The sequence below is a fragment of the Cricetulus griseus genome, chromosome 6, assembly GCF_003668045.3.
Source record: "Cricetulus griseus strain 17A/GY chromosome 6, alternate assembly CriGri-PICRH-1.0, whole genome shotgun sequence".
Lineage (NCBI taxonomy): Eukaryota > Metazoa > Chordata > Mammalia > Rodentia > Cricetidae > Cricetulus > Cricetulus griseus.
In genome coordinates, this window is record NC_048599.1 from 28,786,437 (window position 1) to 28,811,649 (window position 25,213).

The 25,213-nt window shown below is 42.5% G+C and overlaps 1 protein-coding gene across 1 annotated transcript in view; it reads left to right on the plus strand.

The window, feature by feature from the left end:
* Positions 1–4,462: 4,462 nt before the first annotated feature.
* Abhd12 (abhydrolase domain containing 12, lysophospholipase) overlaps positions 4,463–25,213 on the plus strand; it is a 77,695-nt gene continuing 56,944 nt past the window's right edge. Inside the window, exon 1 of the mRNA XM_027421557.2 lies at positions 4,463–4,833. Within this exon, the coding sequence (XP_027277358.1) occupies positions 4,643–4,833 (191 nt within the window). The 5' untranslated portion in view covers positions 4,463–4,642. The remainder of the gene's footprint in view (positions 4,834–25,213) is intronic.

Consider the following 25,213-nt stretch of genomic DNA (forward strand, 5'->3'; position numbering starts at 1 on the left):
GTAATTTAAAAAAATATTTGCAAACTGGAAAATGTCACGGATAATAATTCAAAATTGGACATACTACTGTAGTCGGATGCCTGCAATCCCAGCACTTCTGTGGCTGAGGAAAGCAGATTACTTCGGTCCAAGAATTCTAAAGGAGCCTATCTTGCCAGGCGGTGGTGGCACACGCCTTTCATCCCAGCACTCGGGAGGCAGAGGCAGGTGGATCTCTGTGAGTTCAAGACCAGCCTGGTCTACAGAGCAAGTTCCAGGACAGCCTCCAAAGCCACAGAAACCCTGTCTCGAAGGCAAAAAAAAAAAAAAAAAAATAGAGCCTATCTGTTATTATTTTTGTTTGCTTGTTTTTCCAAGACAGGGTTTCTTTGTGTAACAGCCCTGGCTGTCCTGGAACTTGCTCTGTAGACCAGGCTGGCCTTGAACACACAAAGATCCACCTGTCTCTGCCTCCAAAGTGCTGGGATTAAAGGCAATTAAAGGAGTGTGCCACCACTGTCCCATAGGAGCCCATTAAAAAAAAACAAATGTGTGTGTAGTCTTGTTTTGATTTGCCTTCTTTTGTGGTGATAAAACACAATGGGGAAGGAAAGGGTTAGTTTTGGTATACAATTGTAGTCTACCAGGAAGGGAATTCAGGACAGGGACTCAAGCAGAATCCTTGAGAGAAGGCTGCTCATTGGCTTCTCATTGTGAACTCTCATCTTGCTTTACCCAGGACCAACAGCCTGGGGTGACATTCCCCTTAGGGGTCTTGGCCTTCCCATGTTAATAAATAAGAAAATGCCCCACAGATTGGCCAACCTAATGGAGGCAATTCCTTAAGATTCCCTCTTCCCAGGTATGATTAGGTTTGTGTCAAATTTTCAAAAACTATGGCACATTCAATTACATGATTATGGGAGATTGCCTAATCTTACATAATCCAAGATAAAAACCACTTGCTTTACTTAACATCTTTTGTTTTGAGACAGGGTCTCACTCTGTAGACCAGGCCTACCTCAAACTCACAGAGATCCACCTGCCTCTGTCTCCTGGGTGCCAGAATTGAAGGTGTGTGCCACCTTGCCTCACTATTTAGCTGTTGGTTTTTTTTTAAAGCAGCATTAATTTCTAGAAAGCAATAGTGGTTTTTCTTTTGTTCTTTTGCAAAAGTAGATAACAAGATTGCTAGGGTAACTGGACACTGTTGAGAGAGGTGGTTCAAAGAGAAGTGCTGAGACAAACTGTCCTTCAGGTGAAGCTTTGGTACTTAATGCTCCATACAAGTATGGTGGGATTCTGAAGACAGACACTTCAGTTCCACCAAACTAAATAGCAGTCCTCTCTAAAAAGTTTCAGAGGGATGTGATCCAAAGCCAGAAGGCAGTAAGCATGAACAGCAGCCCATAATACATGCTGGCTGCTTGAAGTCAGTTTGTCTCTGTTTCTGGGTCAGCTGGGGAAGGAGGCAAGATTCTGCCTTTTGTGACTTTATAGTCACAGCATGGGCCTGTCATATTCCTATAGCTGATCCTGGAGAGAGGGAGGGAGACAGCTGGGAGTGTGGTCTGATCTGTGAGCCTACAGCTCCCAATTTAACAAGGACATACATTATCTGCAAAATGGGTATGGGAATACCCCACTTTAAAAAGCAACTACTTGTCAAGGTGTGGCTCGTGCCTGTGATTCTATCATTCCAGATGCTGAAGTAAGAGCATTCCAGAGATTTCTAGGCCAACCTGGGCTCGAATGTGAGACCCTGTATCAAAAAATAATAGGTAGGAAGGTAGGTAGGTAGCTAAGAAAATAGGGTTGTCCTTTTTTCTCTATTAGGGATACTTAGTTTAATGTTTATTAAACACCTAGTTATACTGCTGTAGGATTGTGAGGCACAGGCTAGTAGTTACAAACCTTCTCAGCCATGCATCTTTTCAGGTTCAGCCAAGAGGCAAGTCCTTTATTGACCTTTAGATTTCTTTTAAAATGAGAACAGTGGTATACCTGTGAGCAGTCTCAATGATTCAATCTTCCCTTCAGCAAATATTTATGAAGTATGTACTAGGAGCCAAGCATTGGTCCAGATATTGAAGATACTGCAGTAAACAAGGTCCCTTCTGGAGTCTATCTTGCAGTGTGGAAAACACCAATACAGATAAAGATATATCAGTGTCAGGTGTTTGGGTGATAAGCACTAACGAATAAACCAAGGAAGGTGAACACAGCAAAGACAAGAGAGTCTGAGGGTTCTGTGTTAGTGTTCAGCAAACATAGTTCTCAGAGGGGAGTAACTTTGTAGATGTGGGCTTTAGGGAGGTAGAGCTTCTGGTAAGAATCAAAATACCAAAGTCTTAGGGAGGGATTAAGTGACATTGTGAAGGACCAGCAGGGAGGCAGTGATCCTGGGAGAGGTTGGTGCCTGAGGGTGGGGCTGGAGCTCTGTCAGGCAGATTACTGTTTTGTATATAACCTAAAATAATCCAAGTGAGGAATGATGGCTGCTTGGTCCAGGGTGGGGACTGGTAGAGAAGATGGCTTAGATACTAGATTTTGAATAGAGGGCTGACACAGAACTTGATGACTGGTGTGGTGTGATGTAAGCAAGGAAAAAAAATCAAGGTTGAGCCCAGAGTCTTGACTCCAAGAAGGGCAAGGATGGAGTTCTCATTCCTCAGGAAGGAAAGGCTATAGATAAAGATGAAGTAGAAGGAGAGTTGGATGCCTATTAGAGGTCAGCAAAGTAGACCTTTACATAAAGAGCCTTAGTTCCAGGAAGGATATGACTCAGAGATAGTGTGGGCTTATCCAGTGTGGTAGTGTGGTTAAACACTAGGAGACCAGGAGATGAGGATCATAAGGACAAAGTCTAGCCACTCCCCATGCCCTCTTTCTGTCTCCTCCCTCCAGTTCTTTCCCCCACCCCCACTCTGGGTAATGGAACCTCAGGTAATGGAATGGTAAATGATCATCTGGTACACTAAGGAAGAGCTACCACTGAGCTATATCCAGCTCTTTTTATTTCTCTTATTTTGAAGCAGGGTCCACTAAATTGCCTGGTTGTCCTGCAACCTACAACCCCCTGATATCAGCCTTTGAAATAACTTCAGGCATGTCCTACGAGGTCTATCTGCTCTGTTGTTTTTCTATAAAGATTTTAAGACTGATAGGTAAAAACTATTTTTAAGTGTTTTATTTGCTTTTTGAATCTTCAAATCTATAGTACTGTTTTTGATGTTTTAAAGACTATAGATATTCACATGGTATAAAAAAAGTCAAAGAAATTCTTGGGCAACTTCAAAATATCATTACAAATCCAACAACATGACCTCTTACATTTCTAAATTCCTATTTAATCTTTAGCAGTTGCCAATAGTTTTCAAATTGATTGACACACATGTTGAAATTACAAAATAACTTTGAAATAAGAAGGCAACTATGTATCTCTCGGTTGTAGGTCATAAGTGAAATTAATGTTACCATATCAAACAAAGGAAAAAACTATAAAAAGCTACATTCATGAAAGTGTCCTTTCCATTTTTTCCCGGGGTGGGTTGAATTATTAATTTCGGGTCTCATTCGTACAAATCCATCTTTGAAACGGACTTCCTGGCCTCCACCATTTCTAATTGTTTTTGTGAAGACCCCTTTTTTTAAAAAAATTGTTTTTGTTTTTTCGAGACAGGGGTTTCTCTGTATTGCTTTGGAGGCTGTCCTGGAACTCTTTCTGTAGACCAGGCTGGTCGCGAACTCACAGAGATCCACCTGCCTCTGTCTCCTGAGTGGCACGAGCCACCAACGCCCGGCCGTGAAGATCCAAATTTTAATAGAGATTTCAAAGCATACACAGGCAGTTCATTTTCTTACATTCAGCCAAAGAACAAGAAGTAAATATAAACTTGTTTTAAATGATACAATAGCTACAGGAGAGCGTGCTCTTTTTTTTTTCTTCTATTTTAAGTTAAAGCTTTTTGTTGAGTACAACAAACCTTAAGAATATCTGGGGGTCCGCGGGGTGGTGGTGGCGCACGCCTTTAATCCGAATATCTGGGGGTTCTCGCGTATTAGGGGAGCCAAACGCTCCAGAGAGGGAGTGGAGGGCGCCTATTTGGCCCTGCAAGTGGAGCCAGCGCCCTCAAGGACCCCCTTCTGGCTGTCGCACTCCCTGCGTCCTCAACATTGGACCACTGAGATGGGGCAAGCCTGAGTTGGTCTGCAGACGACACCTGGCACCTAGAGCAACTCGGCCTGAGAACCCAAACCGACCGTAATCCACAACGTAAATGCGGTGAGACACTTCAGATCAGCCCTGCCCTGACAATGATCCGCAACTTGAGCTTCTTCTGCCCTTCTCCAAGATGGCTGTTGTTGGCGCTGTGGATGCTGGGCGTGCTGCCCGCAGAATCGGAGAGGAGGTGATGGGGGAGTGGCCTGGGGGCGGAGTTGTCTGGAGCCTTGCGCTGATTGGCCGCGGTGGCCGACCGGCCTCCGGCGCTGGTCCATAGTGGACGCCGCGGCCTGGGGCTGGGGATGTGACGGGCAGTGGGCTCCTGGCTCCCGGTTCTGACGGCTGTGAGCAGCGGCTACTGCGGCCAGGGCTGCGCAGGCAGGCAGGCGGGCGGGCAAAGTCGGGGCGCCGAGGACTGCGGGCCGATAGGGCCGCGGGATGAGGAAGCGGACCGAGCCAGTCACCTTGGAGCATGAGAGCTGCGCCGCCTCAGGCTCGTCCTCCTCCGGCTCGGCCGCCGCGGCGCTGGACGCCGACTGCCGCTTGAAGCAGAACCTGCGTCTGGCGGGCAAGGGGCCGGCAGAGCCGCGCAGCGGAGCGGACGCAGGCATGAAGCGGGCGCTGGGCAGGTGAGACGCGGCGCGGGTACTCACGGGCCCCTCACCTGGCGGGCAGGTATTCCCAATCCCCCACCTTCAGGGATCTGCTGTGGGAGCATCACAGCGTCCCATCCTCCCGGCGTCCTCTTCGACCCTTCTTCTGGCTGCCTCCCCTCGTCTGGCCCGCAGGGACCGTCCAACCCCATTCTTTCCTCCAGGCGCTTGCCTCTGGAGCGCTCCTTCCACCCTCGCTTGCCTGGCGTCCACCCGTACCCTACGGGCTTCTCACTAACCCACCCAACACTGTAGCCTGTGGACCCTTATCAGATTAGCCCGCAGGGATACTCAGCGACCGGGTCAGCAGTAGTTAGGGATTCAGTAATCCTGACTGGCCCTGGAAGAGTCTCCCGAGGAGTTAGGAAGGCCATGTGTAACAAGAGGGCCACGCAGGGTGGACTGCAGACCCTGTTAGCCACTTCACTTGCTTTCCCTTGACCTCAAACGGAGCTCAGTAGCAGCTCTCCTCTGTCTGGAAAATTTTCGGGTGCTTGGTCCTTCTCTTCGGTAGTTCATCCTAGTAACTATTTCAGAGCAGCGTTCGCAGACTCTCTTTCGAGTTCGTAGTGTCTAGGGGAAAGGATGGATGCATCCATCCTCAGCTGTTGGAGGGAACCGGTGGTTGGCTGTGCAGCTGGCTCCAGGCACTTGAAATCTGGTCATTGAGAATCACTTTGTAAGGACCTGAAGTCTTCTGGGGTTAGTCGATTAGTTAGTTTTGCATCCTTCCTTTGGGATGGAGAAGAGTACAGTTATGTAAAGCCGATTTCAAAATTGAAATAACATATTCCCTTATTTGATGGTTTCTTAATATGACAATTTGCCAATTTGTAGAGTATTATCTTTCTTGGCAGTTTTGAAGTCTTGGTAGTTCAGGATCAGAGATGTTGCTTTGCAATATTCCCAAGACAGGTTTGTAGCAGTCATTTCTTTTTACATCAATTGAGTGTTCCTTATGTATATGTAAAACATTTACCTAAACAGAAAGAAAATGAGCTTGAAGCTCTGTGGTGAAAGATCATGACCTTAAACTACAGAGATCTCTTAAGTCAGTCTTGATTGTAAGATTGATTCTCAGTCTTACAGAAGGGCCAGAACTGGCTGTTTTTGTTTTGTATGTGGATAAAATTAACTAGCGCCGGGCGTTGGTGGCGCCCGCCTTTCATCCCACCTTTCATCCCAGCACTCGGGAGGCAGAGGCAGACGGATCTCTGAGTTCGAGACCAGCCTGGTCTACAAGAGCTAGTTCCAGGACAGCCTCCAAAGCCACAGAAAAACCCTAACTCGAAAAAAAAATACAAAAATAAAATAAAATAAAATAAATAACTAGCAAGGGGTGGGTGGGGTTGCCTACCCAGCAAAGGCTCCTGTCCTCATCCCTAATGACCTGAGGTCCATCCTTGGAACTTAATGGTGGAAGGGGAGAACTGTCTCCCGAAAGTTGGCTTTTGACCTTCATGCAGTCTACCTCACATACATGCATACAAAATAAATGTATTACATGTAATTAAAAATTAGCAGATGATTAATCTTTCGTAAAACTGACACTTTTCTTTCTCTTAAGAAAAGTTTACTTGCATTAAAAACCCTTGATAGTTCAAATACATTTTTATTTATATGCTTTGCATATAATTTAGATAACTTAGAAGTTCTTTCTTTGAAAAAAATCAAATTGCTATGTACAGTAATGTTCAGGGGGTGGGAATACTGCCCTGACACCTTCCTTGTATTAAAAGGACCTGATTTGTATTGTGGGACAAAGAGGAGCATTCAAATGGTGCCCACATCCTCTGAATGAACAGAGGCTTTAGGGGAATAAAGCATAACAAAGGAAGGCCAGGATGGAGCAATACTCCATTGCTTTCTTTCTGTCGCCTTTATGAGACATTCTGGTGCTTCACTCAGCCCTGCCCTGCCCTGCCCTGTTTACCTTATCATTTACCTGACATTATAATTGTTACAGTTGCATGCATACTTGTTGAATTGCATTACCTGTCTCCTCCCCAGCAAGAATGGAAATGCAGTAAGAGCTAGTTGCTTTCTCCACCTCTGTAATACAGTGCCTGTCAAATGGTAGGTGGCAAAAATGCTCATTGAATAAATGAGTATCTATGGAATAAATTCCTAGAAGTGGAATTGCTGGGCCAAAAGGTGTGTTTATAACTGACAAGTAAAGCCAAAGTATGCACTGAAGAATTAGTACCGATTATGACCTCCATCACTGTAAGTTACCTGCCCCTAAGACTGTGTATAATTACCACATTTTGACCTTGCCTGTTTCTTTTATAACTTAGTTCTTTGGATACTTTCAGATACATGAAAGTGAAGTAAACATATAATGGTTCACTATGTATCTACCACACACTTTTAAGCTTTTACTGTTTAACAGTATTGAGTCATCCCTCTTCTCTGCATTTTTTTTTTCAGGGTAGGGGCTAGACTATTTTAAAGCAAATTCTATGAATTGATTAATTGATTGATTTTTTTGAGGCAAGTTTTTCTGTGTAGCCCTGGCCATCCTGGAACTAGCTCGAACTCAGAGATCTGCCTGCCTCTGCCTCCTGGTGCTGGCATGTGCCATCATCACCCAGCTTGCAAATTTTATTTTTAAATATTTTAGGATAACTTGAACAAAAAAAATTTATTTGAAACAATGTAGTAGTGATAGTACCATGTATCAACTATGTATAATATCCAGTCTGCACTCAAATTTCCTAAATTCTCAGAAATGTCCCACTGATTCTTTTATCTTAAAATTCTGTTTTTTGTCTTTGCTCCTTACCTATGTGTTTCCTTTAGAAAAATTCTATACATTCTTTTTATATATTTATTATTTTGTGTGTATTTGTGCTATGTGTGTGGAAGTACATGTTCCATGTAAAGATCAGAAGAAAACTTCATGGTATTTGTTTTCTCCTCTATCTTTATGTGGGATCTAGGGTTGAACTCAGTTCTCCAGGCTCAAATGACAAGTGTCTTTACTGGATGAGTCATCTTCCTGACCTCTCCTATACATTTTTTATACTAATTATTTGGTTTTGTTGTTGAAAGTATGTCCCTTTATCATAGCATGTATTCTTATTGTATTAGTCATAACTAATAACATTATTTCTCATAGTTTTTACAATTGATTCCCTTTGATTTTCTGAGTATTCTGTCAGAACAGCTGCAAGTAGTAAGAATTTTGCCCCTTGTCTTCCAGTTTTCATGTTACTTGTTCCTTTGTTTTTTCTGATTCATGGTATTTCTAGACAGAAAGCCAAGTACTGTTGATGATTCTGGACATCTTTGAGTAGTTCATGACTTTATTGAGAGTCAAGTACTTATGGGTAATGCTGGGTACCATTGACTAGTTCATGATTTTACGATAGTCAAGTACTATGGGTGACCCTGGGCACCTTGACTAGTTCATAACTTTACTGACAGCCGAGTACTGTGGATGATACTGGGTACCTTCATGACTTTACTGATAATGCTTTTTGGTGTTTTTTGTCATTAAGTGTCATGCTAGTTATTTTAGCAAGGTGTGCTGGTGATGTTTTTTAATAAAAAAAATGGTAGCTGGATTTTTTAAGTGACATTTTTAGCATTTGTGGCAGGTTTATAGTGCTTTTCTCTTTAATATTACAGGTGACAGTTTTTTTTTATTATAGAATCATTCCATTTTGGGGATAAATATTGTTACATAGAGGTTTATTGATATTTTATTTAGAAATTGCATGTCACTATTTATAAGGTTCATCTATAATTTTCTTTCTTTTTTTTTTTGCAGTACTGGGATAGTGAGCAGTTTAATCAAAATTTGTTGTATTTTTATTTACATGAGTGTGCACATGAGTGCAGGTGCCAGGGCCAGAGGCAGGGATCTCTGGTAGCTGGAGTTATAGGTGATTGTGAGCAACCTGACCTGGTGTTGGGAACTGATCAGATCCTCTGAAAGATTTGTACATGATTTTAACACTGAACCAATTCTCCAGCACCCCCAAGGGTTTATTTATTTATTGCTGTCTCTATCAGTTGTTTGAGCATTATCTATAGCTTATTTAAAAGTTTTCTCTGTCCAGGCATGGTGGCCAATGGGGCTGAGGCAGAGGAAGGTGCTTGAGCCCAGGAGTTTGGGGTCAGCCTGGGCAAAATGAGGAGGAGGTATGGATCTCTCTTTCTCTCTATAAGGCAGTTTAAACTACTTTGTGACAGAGTTTAAGTAGCTCAGGCTTGTCCTCTAATTCTCTGTATAGTCAAGGATGACCTTGAATTCTTGGTCCTCTTGCTCAGCCTCCAAGTGCTGGGATTACAGGCCTCTGCCACCAGACCTGGCTCAATTTAAAATACTTTCAAAATGGTCTGTTTTTTTAAAGTTTGAAGAATTCCCATGTAAAACTGCTAAGTGTGGAACTCTTTTAGCATATAGCATTATTAACTGTTATGAATTGTTCTAGGCCATTAGTGTTTAGGCTTTACTACTGTCTGGGTTCTCTTTTGCTGACTTACACGTTCATGGAAAATCATCAAATCATCTACTTAATTTAGCTTCCCCTGCCTCTCTCCATCTGAGGCTATTTTCCTAATATTATTAAACATTTCCTGCCTCCTCCCCTTGATTTAGACTAACTCATGATCTGTCTAAGACAGATATACCCTGGAATTTGAGGCAATGTCCCCAAGAAAATATTTGTTTCTTATCCTAGGAGTGCTGGAGGATGCCAAGGGTTACTAGTAGAAGTAGTTCTGTCTGAAGGTTGCACTGTCCTGTTGGTTTTTGTTTGTTTGTGTGGGCTATTATGTTTTGTATATGGTCTCATCAGCTTTAAAAAACAAAACCAAAAAAAACATTGTAGCTAATTCAGATGGAAACAATTTTTGAGATCAAAAGCCCCTATTTTGTTCTGTGTTGGTCAAAGGGTGATTTTTTATTTTTTTATTTTTTTTATTTTGGGTTTTTGAAACAGGGATTCTCTGTGTAACAGCCCTAGCTGTCCTGGAACTAGCTCTATAGACCAGGCTTGCCTTGAACTCATGGAGATCCATCTGCCTCTGCTTCCTGAGTGCTAGGATTAAAGGTGTGTACCACCACCGCCCAGCCAAAGGGTGATTTTTTTTGGGGGGGGGATTTTTTAAAAAAGACTTTATTTACTTATTATGTATACAACATTCTGCTTCCATGTATCTCTGCACACCAGAAGAGGGCACCAGATCTCATAACGATGGTTGTGAGCCACCATGTGGTTGCTGGGAATTGAACTTAGGACCTCTGGAAGAGCAGTCGCAGTCGGTGCTCTTAACCTCTGAGCCATCTCTCCAGCCCGGGTGATTTTTTTTAAAGGTAAATATTGATACAATTAACATAGGAACTCTGTACTCTGTGGGAAGAGGAATGATATTAATTTGCTTTGTCTGATCAGCAGAGATGCCGGGCACATGAAGGATTTTGTAGGAGTTTCTCTTGTTTTTCTTGTAGCCCTAGGATTCTTGACAGTGTTCATGAAAGGTTCAAGTGGTCTACCTTGGACCCTGGGAAAGCATACATGAAATATATAGGAATGGTGTTTCCTCTTCTCCCAGCTTTTAGACCAAATCCAGGGGTGGACAGAGACCATGAGCTATATGGGAGGTTTCCTAGTCAGATCACTTTTCATGTAAATACCAAAGAACACAGTCAACACCCTTCATTTTTCCTTGGTCTAGAGAAGGGCCCTTATCCAGCATGCTGCTGACTTACTACATCCTAGAAAGGCTAGTGCCTGAGGTCAGTTTTCATGTTCTTTAGCCTTCCCAAGGAATAGCCTGAAGCTCATGCTGCATGCATCCCTGTGTGTGTGTCTCTTCAAGCTTAATTTACTAAGATGAGAGGAAGCTTTTATTCTTCTGTTTCCTCTCCTGCACCAAAAACAACAGAATTGACCCAGTAGTTACAATGTATCAAGTTGGCTTTGTCTGTGGTACTTCGTCTGGCCCCCATTGGGTCAGCCTTTTCCCATTGTGCCGACCTTGTCATGGTTGCACTATAGCCTGACACCAGATTTTATTAGGACTGTGTTTTTTATATTTCTGTTTGACTCAAAGTTCCTTTCAGTCTACAAGCACTAATCCTTCACAAGGCAGCTTTCTGTGGTAATTCTGACAGACAGGCCTGAGAGGACAAGTATCAGCCAGCACGAGACACCCCAAGACCAAGTTCTCTGCACAAAGGAGATTTATTTGCCCCAAAGAGACAAAGGGCAAGGAATAAGAGACAAAGACAGGAGATAGAGGACTAGGGAGAAGGAGAAAGGAGCAAGGGAAGAGGGATATTTGTCCTGGAGGGAGAAAGGAGACAGAAGTAGCCTATAGGCAAATGATAGTTTATAAAGGGAAAAGAGGGAAAACCCCCTGTTAGAATGAGGTGTTTAATTTTAATTGGACATGTTAATTAGGACAGCCAAAAAAGGGCATTTGATTGCTGGACTTCAATACTTAGGTAGCTGGGGTAGAAAGTGACCAAATAAGGGAATAGACCTTGGTGGCTAGCTTTAGGAATATAATATAATGATTTTTAGCAAGGAAGAGGGACTAGGGGAATGGCAAGGCCTGCCAGAGTCATGTTTGTCATGCTTGGGCCTTCCAGGTCTATGTTGTGGGAGAAGCCCTTGGGCAGACTGAAAGCTCTTGACATGCTCATGGAGGCCACTTTAGAAAGAATCAAAGTTAAAAGTGACTAGGTGAGGAGAGCATTGGTCAATGGGTAAAGATGCTTGTTGCACAAGTCTTGTGACTTGTGTTTGACCCCTGAAGCCCATGTATAGGTAGAAGGAGAGAATTCTACAAAGCTGACCTCTGCCTTTTACATGTGTGCCAAGGCAAATATGCCCCCATACATTCAGGCATGCACACAGACACACACTTTTAATACTTAAAAAAAAAAAAAAAAGGAATGGAAGATAGTCACTTTATCAGGTCTGTGCTAATAAATGTGGAATCCTGTTTCAGATTCCTGCTGCTCCTCTCAAGAGAACACTTGCATTTCAAATAAAATATGCAGGAAGAATGTTTAATGACAGTTGTGACAAACTTCAGATCAGTGCTCTTTGTCTACAGTTGGTACCACAAAACTTAAGTTTCAGTGGATTTGTGCTTTGTGAGAGGCTCTGTCAGCACAGCAAGTCACTTGTCCATTCCTATGTTGTGATGAGCATGTGGAATTTCAGGACAGAGGGACTAGCCAGCACACGAAAGTTGATAGCCAAGTTGCTGGGACCTGTCATTTGGGTGTAGTCTCCCCTATGCTAAGTTCCATATTTTATAGGATGCTGCATAGTGACCTGAGTCTCAAGTGAGTCTTTTTTAATCTATGTCTCCCAGAGCTGGCCTTTGGTGGCTAGTACATGCCTTTAATCCCAGCACTCAAGAGACAGAGACAGGTGGATCTCTTTGAGTTCGAGGTCAGCCTGATCTGCAAAGCTACACAGAGAAATCCTGTCTTGAAAAACCAAGGGAAAAAAAAAAAAAAAAAAGAATGTCTCCTAGTTAGATTGTGGCAAGGCCCAGTTGTGTGAAAGATTCCTGGCACCTGGTGAGCATCAGGAAGCAGCATCTCCTGGTGCAAAATCCCATTGTTATTGCTGATGCTATAATAAGCTAAAGGAACTAAGAAAGCTGTAAGCGTGTGTCAAGAATTTATTCTGCCTTCCCATTCCTGCTCTAGATTATAATCCAGCGCCTCATAGTTGTGCATTTAGTATATCCTAGTTGGTAAACATATCTTCATATTACATATATAATTATTTGTGGGTTTTTTTGGGGGGAAACACACTCAGATACTAAGTAGAGGTCAAAATAAATTGCAGGAGTCTGTTGTGGAATATTGTTTTAACTAGGTAAAAATGTGTTACATTTGTTTATGCTGCACAGTATTACTTTAACTGTATAAAGATGTGTTACTTTTATTTATGCTACATTTGTTTAACAATGTAAGGATGCATGTTTAATTTGTAAAGATGAGTTGTATTTGTTTCACCTTGCCTGTCTAAGGCACCTGACTGGTCTAATAATGAGCTGAACACTAGGAGGAGAGACTGAGGGGTACGCTTGGGGCCAGAAGTCAACCCGCAGACTTAGAGAAGCAGTGGAAGTAAGATATACAGAAGGAAAGAATAAAAAGCACTGAGGCAGAAGGCAGATAAAGAGAAGCAGGTAATTTAAGTTAAGAGAACTAGCTAGAAAAGAGCTAAGCTAAGACTGAGCATTCAAAACTAATAATAAGTCATGATTTGGGAACCTAAAAGAAAAAAACAACTTGGTATAGGAATCAGTTCTTTTCTTTCACTGTGTAGGTTCCAGAACAAACTCAGGTCCTCAAGCTTTGGCTGCAAACAATTTTAGCCATTGAGCCATCTGGTCAGCCCTATATCTGTCCTTACTATATTGATGAGTTATCCAACACTTTTATAAGCCATTTTTTTCCTAACCCCCACCTCGTGTGTGCATGTGCATGCATGCATACGTGTGTGTGTGTGTGTGTGTGTGTGTGTGTGTGTGTGTGTGTGTGTGTGTAGAGGCATGTGTATGCCTCATGACATATGTGTGAAGGCCAGAGGGCAATTTGTGGGAGTCAGTTCTCTCCTTGTACCATGTGGGTCGCAGGGATTGAATTCAGGTTGTCAAGTTTGGCAGTAAGTGCACTTACCCAATGAGCCATCCTGCCAGCCCTGAGCCATTCTTTTAACAGTTTGAATATCTTAGGTATAACACTTGCAAGACTTCAGCAGTGATCATGGGATTTACTTTCCTGTGGGAGAGACAGGAGACAAAGGAAGAGAACTATGTTAGGTGCTCTGGATACTAAGAGTTGTAGAGCCAGTAAGAGGCCAACTGTGGACAAGTACTGAGGTAGTGGTAGTGGTCTAAATGAGAACGAAGCCTTTCTGACAATGAGACACTTGAATGGAAGCTTCTGGCTGCTTTGAAGCCGAAGAATGGCACAATAAGCTGTGTATCTCTCCCTCCCCCCTCTCTCTATATACCATTGTGGGGCTTGGGCTGGGGAAGTAGACTTGGAGATGGGGGGAAAATGTGGAATTCTGACCATACCTCAAAGGAGGCATTCTCAGAACTTACTGATTGCTTGAATGGAAGAGTGTGGGGAAAAAAGTCTTTTCTGACTAACTGAAACAATAGAACTACATTGCTGAGAAGGGAACTCTCTTAATTGGTTTACTACTGTAACTACCACAGACTGGAGAAGATTTTTAATTTACAATTCTCAGTGTGGAAAGTCCAGGATCGAAGGGCTGCATCTGAGGGGAGCCTTGGGGCTACAGTTTATACAGCAGAAGGTATCACATGGAGAAAGAGCATTTTAGAGAAAATGGAACAAGGACAGAATCCTTGAACACTCAAGAGAAAAGGCCTGCGCTTCTAACAAAGCTACTCTTGATGATTTCTGACCCACTCCTGGTTGTAACAGCCTTAATCCAGTCTTGCCACCTCTTAAACATTCCATCCTCTCAATATAGCTCTATTGTTAACTAAATTTCAACATGTCTGGGGTATGGTGGTACATGCCTGTTATCCTAACTTCTGGGGGTACTAAGGAAAGAAGGAAGAAGGGTCATTGTATATTTTGGAGGAGTTCAGACCACAGGATTTCATTATAAAAAGTCTCACAGATCTGAAAGAAATCACAGTACAGCATCAACTGAAATGTCCAAGTTCAGTCTCATCCAAATCAGAAATGGGTGGCATTCCAAGGTTTTCAACCAGAGACCTGTTTTCTCCTGCTGTGATCCTTACTTCCAAAATATAGTGGTGGGGCAGGCATTCCAAAAGGGAGAGGTAGGCAAGAAGAAAGAAGTAGCTGGTCCATAGTAAGTCCAAAGCTCATCAGAGAAAATAGCATTGGTCTAAATGCTAAAAAATGGTGTTCTTTGATACTATATCCCACACCCTGAGCACTGTAGGATAGTAATGATGTGTTCGTGGGTGCTTGAGCCTTTACCGTCTGCAGCACTCCTGCTTCCGTAGCTTTGTTGGGCTTTTACCAGCAATCCTAAGTCTTTTACCTTAGTTCTTCCACAATGGAGTCTCATTGGTAGCTCTACAGTTTGGGGATCTTTCTGGTGGCCCTGCCCTTATAGCTTTGCTGAGCATTTGCCCTAGTGCTATTTCTGTGGTGGCTCTATCTCATGATATTGCTATCTAGTCTGTGAACAGCCTACTTAAAATCAAGGTATACATGCCTTACAGTTCTCAGAATACTCCAGAGCATGGGCAAAGTTAAGCTAGTCTTTAGAATTCTATAAACAAAGTGATCTTTGCTCTGATTTCCCATATAGTTCCTCATTTGTGCCTGAGATCTCACAAGGATGGCCTTTACCTCTGTTTTCCAACATAGTTTCACACTTTTAGATCTCACAAGGATAGCCTTTATTCTGATTTCCAATGTAGTTCCTCATTTCTGTCTGCCCTAGCTAGCTTTAACGGTCGACCTGAGTTGCTTGTTAAGCCTACAGTCATCTGAGAAGGAAGTCTTGAATAAGGGATTGCCTAGATCAGATTGACTTTTTGGTATATCTGTGGGGAATTGTCTTGATTGTTAATTGATGTATAAGGGCCCAGTCTGCTATAGGTGGCACCATTCCCCAGACAGGTGGTCTTATGCTATTATCAGAAACGTAGCTAAGCAGAAAGGTACAAATGAGCCAGCAAGCTCTCCATAGTTTCTTATTCAAGTCCTTGCTTGTTCCTGCCTTGACTTCTCTCAGTGATGAACTGTAACTTAGACGCTGAAATAAATTCTGTCCTCCTCTAAATTGCTTTTGGCTAGAGTGTTTAATTACAGTAGCAGAAAGGAAACTAAATAGTGTCTGAGACCTGGCAAACACTTAAGCAAAAATGATGAACTCTTGACTTCCCTGAAGCTCTTTTTTGTCTTTTTTAAAAAATTTATTTATTGCTGGGCAGTGGTGGCGCACGCTTTTCATTCCAGCACTTGGGAGACAGAGGCAGATAGATCTATGTGAGTTTGAGACCAGCCTGGTCTACAAGAGCTAGTTCCAGGACAGGCTCCAAAGCCACAGAGAAACCCTGCCTCAAAAAAAACAAAAAAACCAACCACAGTTCCTCCTCCCTCCCATCCTCCTGCTCCCCCCACCCAACCCCCCATCCACTCCTCAGTAAGGATAAGGTCTCCTATGGGGAGTCAACAAAGTCTGGCATATCAAGTTGAGATATGCTCTCCCCTCCCCCAAAGTGAAGCTGAGCAAGGTATCTCTCCATAGGGAATGGACTCCAAAAAGTCAGTTCATGCACTAGAGATAAATCCTGGTCCCACTGCCTGCAGCCATACAAAATTGCCCAAGCCACAGAACTGTCACCCACATTCAGAGGGCCTAGTTCAGTCCTGTGCAGGTTCCCCAGCTAGCAGTCCAATCAGTGAGCTCCCACTGGCTCAGGTCAGCTGTCTCTGTGGGTTTCCTCATCATGATCTTGACCCCTTTGCTCATGTAATCCCTCCCTCCTCTCTTTGACTGGACTCTGGGAGCTTGGCCCAGTGCTTAGCTGTGGATCTCTGTATCTGTTCAAGTTCTTTTCTGAGTCCTTACCAGAATTATCCCTAATGCTTTGCTCATGAAAATATAGGCTTTTTCTAACATTCTTTAAATTATTCCAACTTTAACCCATTACCAAGTTCTCAGCCTTCTTCCACATTTACCTGTGTGTATGTGTGGAGGTTAGAGGAGGGAGGGCCTTGAGTGCCCTCCTCTGTCATTCTCCACCTTATTCCTTTGAGGCAGTCTCTTCCCGAACCCAAAGCTTTGTTTTCAACTGGCAACCAGCAAGCCCTAGTAATCCTCCTATGTCTGCCCCATTCGGTCCTAGGGTTCCAGACACCATGAGGATCACATCCAAGTTTTTATATGCACTCACAGAGAATGCTAGGCTACAGGCTCAGGTCGTCGTTCTCGAAGAGCAAGTACTCCTAAACCACTGTGCCATCTCTCCAGATTCTTAATCTGTTTCTATAGCTTTACAGAAGACCGCAGATTGGGAAGATTATAAACTAATAGGAGCTTATTTGGCCCACAGTTGTAGAATATGAGAATTCTAAGATTAAGGGTCATATCTGGTAAGGGCCTTCATTCTGTGTTATACATGACACAGTAGAAGACATATGGAGAGAGAGAACTCAGGAAGTAGAGTAGCTTCAAGCAAGAAGTCACATGTCAGAGCCTGTTCACTTTTATTACAAAACTACTCCCTTGATCTTTAAGCCCCTTGTTCAATCAGTTTGTCGAGATGAAGAAAGAGGGCCTGGGGGTATGACCCAGTGTTAGAACACTTAGCATGCTCAAGGCCCTGGGTTTGATCCTCAGTACTGTAAAAAGATAGAGAAGGACTACCAGCTGAGGAATAGAAGCAGAGCTAGGAGTATTTTGATCTTTTTGTTGTTTTGTTTTGAGACAGGGTTTCTCTGTGTAGCTCTGGCTTTCCTGGAATTTGCTCTGTGTAGACCAGACTATCCTGGAACTCAGAAATCCTCCCTTTGCCTCCCAAGTACTGGGATTAAAGACATGTTTTGATCTTGTATTGGTTCTTGAAACTGGGACAAAGTGGTATTGCACTTTAAAGTGAAGGAAAAAAAGTTAAATTGTGTTCAGTTGTTATCAGACTAGTGGAAGTTCCATAAAGGATTGGATATATTGAGTGGCTACTCATATAATGGAAAGGTAAAAATGTAGGGTTGATGCCAATTATTTTGATGCAGTGAAAGAGGACCCTAGAAAAGATTAAGATGTTGATTTTCCATTGCTTTTAATGGCGCATGTAGCAGACACATTATCTATCCCCTTTCATCTTTGAGCTGTGCCATTCTCAATCCTGAAATATCCACGTAGCTTTGCCTGAAAGTAACATTAATATCAGGGACCTATGTATTATTGTATTCCTCAGTTACTATGCTTTCCTAGGTACTGTGAAAGCAACTGGTGATGCAAGGAGAGGATACCTTCCCCTAGGGAATCTTGTTTTTCAGCTTTATGGATGGCAGCCATCAGCTCTTATATTCAAATGTTTTGATCAGTGCTTTGGCTTAGAGAGAACACAAGAGTGACTAGAGACAGTCTGTCTGCTCTCATATTCATCTTTTTGCTTTTTTTTTGTTGTTTGTTTGTTTGTTTTTCGAGACAGGGTTTCTCTGTATTGCTTTGGAGGATGTCCTGGACCTCGCTCTGTAGACCAGGCTGGCCTTGAAGTCACAGAGATCCACCTGCCTCTGCCTCCCAAGTGATGAGATTAAAGGTGTGAGCCACCAACTCCTGGCTCATCTTTTTCTTTCAGAGTCTTGTTGTATAGCCCAAGCTTACCTTAAACTTGCCTTCTGTGCTGGTTTAAGAAAAAATACCCCCACAAAGGGAGTGGAACTATTAGGAGGCACAGCTTTGTTTGGAGTATGTATGGTCTTGTGGGAGAAAGTGTGTCACTTTGAGGTCTCATATATGTTCAAGCCACACCCAGTGTCTCAGACCACTTCCTGTTTCCTGTGAGTCAAGATGTAAGAACTCTCAGCTCCTTCTTGAGCAACATGTCTGCCTTCATTTTGCCTTGCTTCCCACCGTGACAATAATGGATTAAACCTCTGGACTGTAAGCAAGCCACCACAATTAAATGTTTTCCTTTATAAGAGTTGCCATGGTCATGGTTGATGTCTCTTCACAGCAATAGAAACCCTAAGACACCTTTCTTCTGCCTTAATTTCCTGAGTACTGTGATTACAACAGGCATTTACTCACCTCTATGCTTGATTTTCTGATATCCTTACTTTTTTCTTTTTCTTTTTTTGGTTTTTTGAGACAGGGTTTCTCTGCGGCTTTGGAGGCTGTCCTGGAACTAGCTCTTGTAGACCAGGCTGGTCTCAAACTCACAGAGATCCACCTGCCTCTGCCTCCCGAGTGCTGGGATTAAAGGTGTGCGCCACCAACGCCCGGCCCCTTTTTCTTTTTTGAGATTTTATCTTTTGTAGCCAAGGGTGGCTTTAAATTTCTGATCTTTCTGACTTTAACTCTCAAGTGCTGGGATTACAGGTATGCACTGAAGACCAGCCTGGCCTCAAATTCACAGAGATCAGCCTTCTGAGTGATGGGATTGAAGGCGTGTACCACCACTGCCTGGCATTTCATCCTTTCTTAAAGACCCATTTATTCCAATGTTTTTATGTGCTGATTTATGTTAAAAAGCATCCCAACCTTTGGTCTCTTGCTTCATTCAAGTGACATAATGCAAAGAACATCCCTGACCAGCTACATAGTCTAGAAATAAAAGTCTCACAGTTAGGGACACAAGGCACACTGACAAAGCATGTCATGTCAGGACCCTTCAAACATGGCTATGTATGAAGCCTTGAAAATGAGAAGTAACAAAGATCACCATTGTAGAACACTTAATATCTAGCTTAAGGTTCCAGAAGAGCCTCTTAAACCTGTGTGGGCCATGTGGAAGCCTGCCAGTGTCTCCCCAAGGCCTCAAGAGAAAATGGAAAGATTTTGTAGGGTCCAGGGAAAGATTTCTAGGTGTGAAGTCACCCTGGAGATGCCATCGCTTTGGTGAGAGGCTGCTCAGGGGCCATCACTCTCATTCAGCTCCTTACTTTGTATCTGATTCCAAAGTAGTAAAGATCCAATAGTGAGAGTCGAAGTACAGAAAGATAACAGGGAAGTGAAATTCTCCTCCAGAGTTTTAACTGTGTGGTGCATATTGAAAATGGGATTTGTATCTTCTTTCATTCATTTAGCAAGTATTGCCAGCTGGGCTCAGAGAAAGCAGAACATGTAGCAGGAGAGGTAAAAGCCGCATGGCAGTGTGTAGGTTAAAATTAACGCATTAATTTAAGTTATAAGAGCTAGTGGGACAAGCCTAAGCTAAGGCCAAGCTTTCATAGTAAGTCTCCAAGCCGTTATTTGAAAGTTGGTGCTTCAGAAAGACTTTCACTTAGCCTTCCTTGACACAAGAGTAAGTCTCAGTCTGTAAGCTCCACACAGACTGAAGGAGAAACACAGCCAAAAGGCAGATATAAATACCAAGTAAAATTTCAACAGTGTGATGAAGTGCTGTGCAAAAACAAAAACAAAAACCCAAGAACAAGATAGGAAACATGGCCATGTAAGAAGCCTTGACAATGAGCCCTACCTCTGATAATCTTTATTGTTGTTATGGCCAGGGTAGGCCCTATCTGCCTTCCCACCACAAACACAAAGAAGACCTTCCACAGTGGGCTACTCAGCTGTTCAGCTCTGCCCACAGAATTCCTCCTGATTTTTGTTTTCCTCTCTGAAAACAAAGAGACATTACAGGTTGTTGTTGCACAACCTTTTATTATTAAGACCTTGAAGTTTTCAGAGGTGTAGTGTGATTGCACCTAGTACCAACTGTGTTGGAGTAAGATTTTGAAGGTTGTTAAGATTTCCACCTAGCTGGGTGCAGTGGTGCACGCAGACACAGAGGCTGCCAGATCTCTATGTGTTTGAGGCCAGCCTGCTCTACAAAACGTGTTCCAGGACAGCCAGAGCTGTTATATTGAGAAACCCTGTAATGAGTCTTTCTGAAGCACCAACTTTCAAATAACGGCTTGGAGACTTACTATGAAAGCTTGGCCTTAGCTTAGGCTTGTCCCACTAGCTCTTATAACTTAAATTAATGCGTTAATTTTAACCTACACACTGCCATGCGGCTTTTACCTCTCCTGCTACATGTTCTGCTTTCTCTGAGCCCAGCTGGCAACTCTCCCTTCTTCTTCATGGGTCCTCTCTCTTCCCAGAAGTCCTGCCTAATCTCTTCCTGCCCAGCTATTGGCCACTCAGCTCTTTATCAAGCCAATCACAGTGACACATCTTCACAGTGTAAAGGAATATTCTGCAGCAAAACCCTGTCTTAAAAAAAAAAAAAAAGAAAACAAAAAATAATTCTACCTAAAAAATAAGAAATATTTAATTCAGCTGCTAGAGTCGGGAAATTAAGCCTATAATGGATTTATTATTTTCTATATTGTTATATTCTTTCTAAGAATATATGTTGTAATAAAATAAAAAAAATACTTCACTCTTTTGCTGATTACAGTAATGGAATTGTAATAGTTACTGTTCTAGTGCTGAAATAGAGTATCAGACAGAACACCTTCAGGAAGGGGGTTTATTTTGGCTCACAGTTTTCAGAGGGTATGATCTACTATGGCAGGGAAAGCATGGTAGCCAGAGCCTCTCACAGCTCATGTGGAAGCTGTTTCACATGGAGCGGAATAGAAACTGGAGAAAGATGAATGCAGTTCTTCTTTTCCCACTCTTAATCCATCCAAGCCCCTAGCCCGTGGGATGGCCCCTTATTCAGGTTAGGTCTTTCTTTCTCAGTTGATCTTCTGTGAAACATTCTCACAGATACTCCAAGATATATGTTACAATCTCTTTGGGGGTCCTAAATTTGACATTGTACTAATCATCACAAGTCCACTCCTTGTAGACTTTCAAACACATTGCTTGAATCTGCAATACTTTATCCCCTCCCTTCACATTCTCAGTCACCCCCCAAAACCCACTCCTGTCTATCTCATAATTTAGCTAATTTCTTTCTTTCTTTCTTTATTTCTTTCTTTCTTTCTTTCTTTCTTTCTTTCTTCCTTTCTTAAATATATTTATTTTAAAGATTTATTTATTCTGTATACAGTGTTCTATTTGCATGTGTCCCTGCAGGCCAGAAGAGGGCACCAGATCTCATTACAGATGGTTGTGAGCCACCATATGGTTGCTGGGAATTGAACTCAGGACCTCTGGAAGAGCAGCCAGTGCTCTTAACCTCTGAGCCATCTCTCCAGCCACCTTCTTTCTTTCTTTTTCTCTTTCTTTCTTTCTTTCTTTCTTTCTTTCTTTCTTTCTTTCTTTCTTTCTTTCTTTTCTTGTTTTTTTGAGACAGGGTTTCTCTGTGGCTTTGGAGACTGTCCTGGAACTAGCTCTTGTAGACCAGGCTGGTCTCGAACTCACAGAGATCCACCTGCCTCTGCCTCCCAGAGTGCTGGGATGAAAGGCATTCGCCACCTGGCCTAATTTATCTAATTTCAAGAGTACCTTCAAACATTATTTAGAAGGTTAAGTTCAAAGTCTCCTCTTTTAATTGATGCTTTGACTCAAAGCATTCTCTTAACTTGAGCCAATGTAAGATTTTTTTTAAATGTTATAATTTTTTAAAAAAATGTATATAGTAGCACCAAGAAAACATTCCCATTCTAAAAGAGAGTGGACATAGCAAAGAAATATCAGACCAGTCTAAGACCAAAGTCCAGCAGGGAAAACACCAAATTTTTGTAGTTCAGGTTCAGCTTTAGGGCTCATGGTACCATTGTCTAGTCTCCAATAGGCTTGGGTAGCCATGACCCTCCAGCTCTATTACCTGTGACATTCATGACATCTGTCATGAGCTGACTCCACTTGGTATGAATAGCTTTCCTTGGTGATAACCCTTATTCCTAGCATCTGCAACACCCTGGAGTCTGTATCTATTGTAGTTTAGGCTTCATATTCATAGCTTTACAAATAGTTACAAATAGCCCACTCAGGAGTTCCATTCAGGGAATCTTACCCTGCCATATATTGCCTGGCCAAGTGACTTTCCTGAACCTTGATGCAAACCTCATTATCCTTCAACACTTGTATTTTTCATGCCTGCAAGATGACTCCTAGTTGTGTTTCTGGCTCAAAATGTAGCCTGGCCACTTTGAACCATAGTTGTAGCAGCTTCTGTGTCTTTACAGATGAACTTGGGGAAACATTTTTCTTTCTTTTTTATTTCATGTTATTTGGTGTTTTGTCTGAGAGTATGTCTGTGTGAGTGTGTCGGCTCCCCTGGACCTAGAGTTAAAGACAGTTGTAAGCTGCCAGGTGAGTGCTGGGAATTGAACCTGGCTTTTCTCTAAAGCCAGTGCTCTTGACTGCTGAGCCATCTCTCCAGGTCCAGGAAAACATTTTTCTAAGGGATCCTGCTGTGATGGGGTATCCTGGGTGCTCTGTCTTCTTAGGCATTCTCTTCCATTCTTCTTTAAAATTAATTTGCATTTTTATGCCCTGGAGTTTGATAGATTGGGGTCTTGGCTTAACGATATCTTTTCCATTGTCCCAGTTCAGAGTGTGCTCTCTCTTTAATTGAACCAAAATACCAGTTACAACAACTTTGTCTTCAACTATTTTGTCTAAACTTTAAAATTTGTTCAAGATCCTCCATTCACAAAACTGTATCTTTTTCACATCTTCTTGCTCCACTTAAGCAATCTCACTGTAGATTAGATATGGTCTTGAAATTACCTCTGTAAAGCAACGTATTATCTTCTAATTTAGCCTCACTCAAAATTTCAGAACATAGAACATAGCCAGAGCTTTTGCTAGAATATAATACAAATAGTTTCAATCACAATTCCTGATAGAATCCTTGTTTGTCTCTGAAACCTGGTGAGTAGTCTTTTCTATTGGCAGTATATCTTCTGAGTTTCCAACAGACCGACCAACTCATTAAGCTACACTTGCAAAACTCCAGGATTTCTCCAGGCCACAACTCCAGATTCTTCCACTTTACTCCCATATACTTGTTCCCAAAGCCTATGAACCAAGTGGTTAGGTTTATCACAGCAAGACCCCACTTAGCAGTACCAGTTTCCTGTATTTACTTTTTCACCCTTTTCATCAGTAGGGCAGCATATCTATTAGACCAATTTGAGGGAAGAAAGATTTGTTTTAACTCACAGTTAACAAATTTTTGTTCCCTCAAGTTGGTCTAACAGGGTTGGCAGGAGCATGTGGCAACTGCCTTTTACATGTCACCAAACAGGAAGCCGGGAGAGGTGAATGTTGACATTCATTTCCTTTTCTGGCCCCAGCTCATGAAATGATTTTGCTCATATTCTGGGTAGATTTTTCCTCCTCAGCTGTTCCTCTCTGACATCCTCAGAGGTAATTCTAAATACAATCAAGTCAACAATGAAGGTTAACCATCACTGTAGGTATTGCTGAAAAACAAGTATGAAAGAATAAATAGAACTTCCACCTCTCTGGGAGTTATGGAGCACACCTGCAACCCCAGTAGTAGGAAGCCGAAGCAAGAAGATCAGTTTGAGGCCAGTTTGTGAGACCTTGTCTTACAAAAACAACAGAACATTCTACCTCAAGCCCACTTAGAGACACATTGGGGTGAGTTATCTTGAAGTAGCTGAAACAGTGCCACAGCAAAAAAAGAGACAGTATACATGGACTAAAGGTTGGTTGGTGTATTTACACTGTCTTATGTAGCCTAGACTGGCCTCAGAAGCACTATGTAGTGAGGCAGGTCTTGAACTCCTGATCCTCTGCTTCTACCTCCCAAGTGCTGGGATTGCAGATGTGCACCTCTATGCTCAGATAAAATAATGTTTTTCAAAATACCTGGCATTGAGCAACAATTGCCAGTAATCCCTGGAGAGGACTGACATATGAGATGAGCCCTAGGATTGCTGGGCCTGACTTCTTTGAGAAGTTTCCATGCCATAGCATAATAAGGGAGAAACTGAGGAATGGAGCCTTGTGTGCCTCCTGGGTTATGGATATGAAACCAAAAGTCTAGAGACTGCTGTATAGAGTACCAAAAAGAGGCAAGGGGCAAAGAGAGCCTGGGGAGGTCTGCAGGCATTCAGGAGGGCACTGATCAGCATGTGTGTGTGAGGAAAGAACTGCTCTAAAAGACGAAAGGGAATAGTATCTGATCCGTCTAAGACCAAATTCATGGAGTGTATAGTAAAACACTCAAGAGCATTGTACTTCAGTGGTGAGAAATAGGTCTAGACTGAATACTTCTCCAAATCCTCAAATAGTCATTAAAGTAAGCCCAAAGAAGCAGAACCTTCTCTTATAACTGTGCTATTGATAGTATAAAAATAGGACCAGGTATGGTGGCACACACCTTTAATCACAGCACTCAGAAGGCAGAGGCAAGAGGATCTCTGTGAGTGTAAGCCTGCCTGTTCTACATAGCGAGTTCCAGGATACCAGAGCTACATAGGGAGACCTTGTCTTAAAAATAAAATAACAACATCCAGCACCTAATACAGTAAAATGTATAAGATCTAGCATCTTATCAAAGATTACCAGGTATATGGGTTTGTTGAAGCTCCTTTTCTCCTCCCACCCCCACAGGGTTTCTCTGTGTTAACAGTCCTAGCTGTTCAGGAACTTACTCTGTAGGCTAGGCTGGCCTCAAAATCACAGAGATTCACCTGCCCCTGCCTCCCGAATGCTAAGATGAAAGGCGTGCGCCACTACCGCCCAAATGGAGGCTAGAATTCTAAGGTAAAGTTGTTTTCTGAAAGCTGACTACC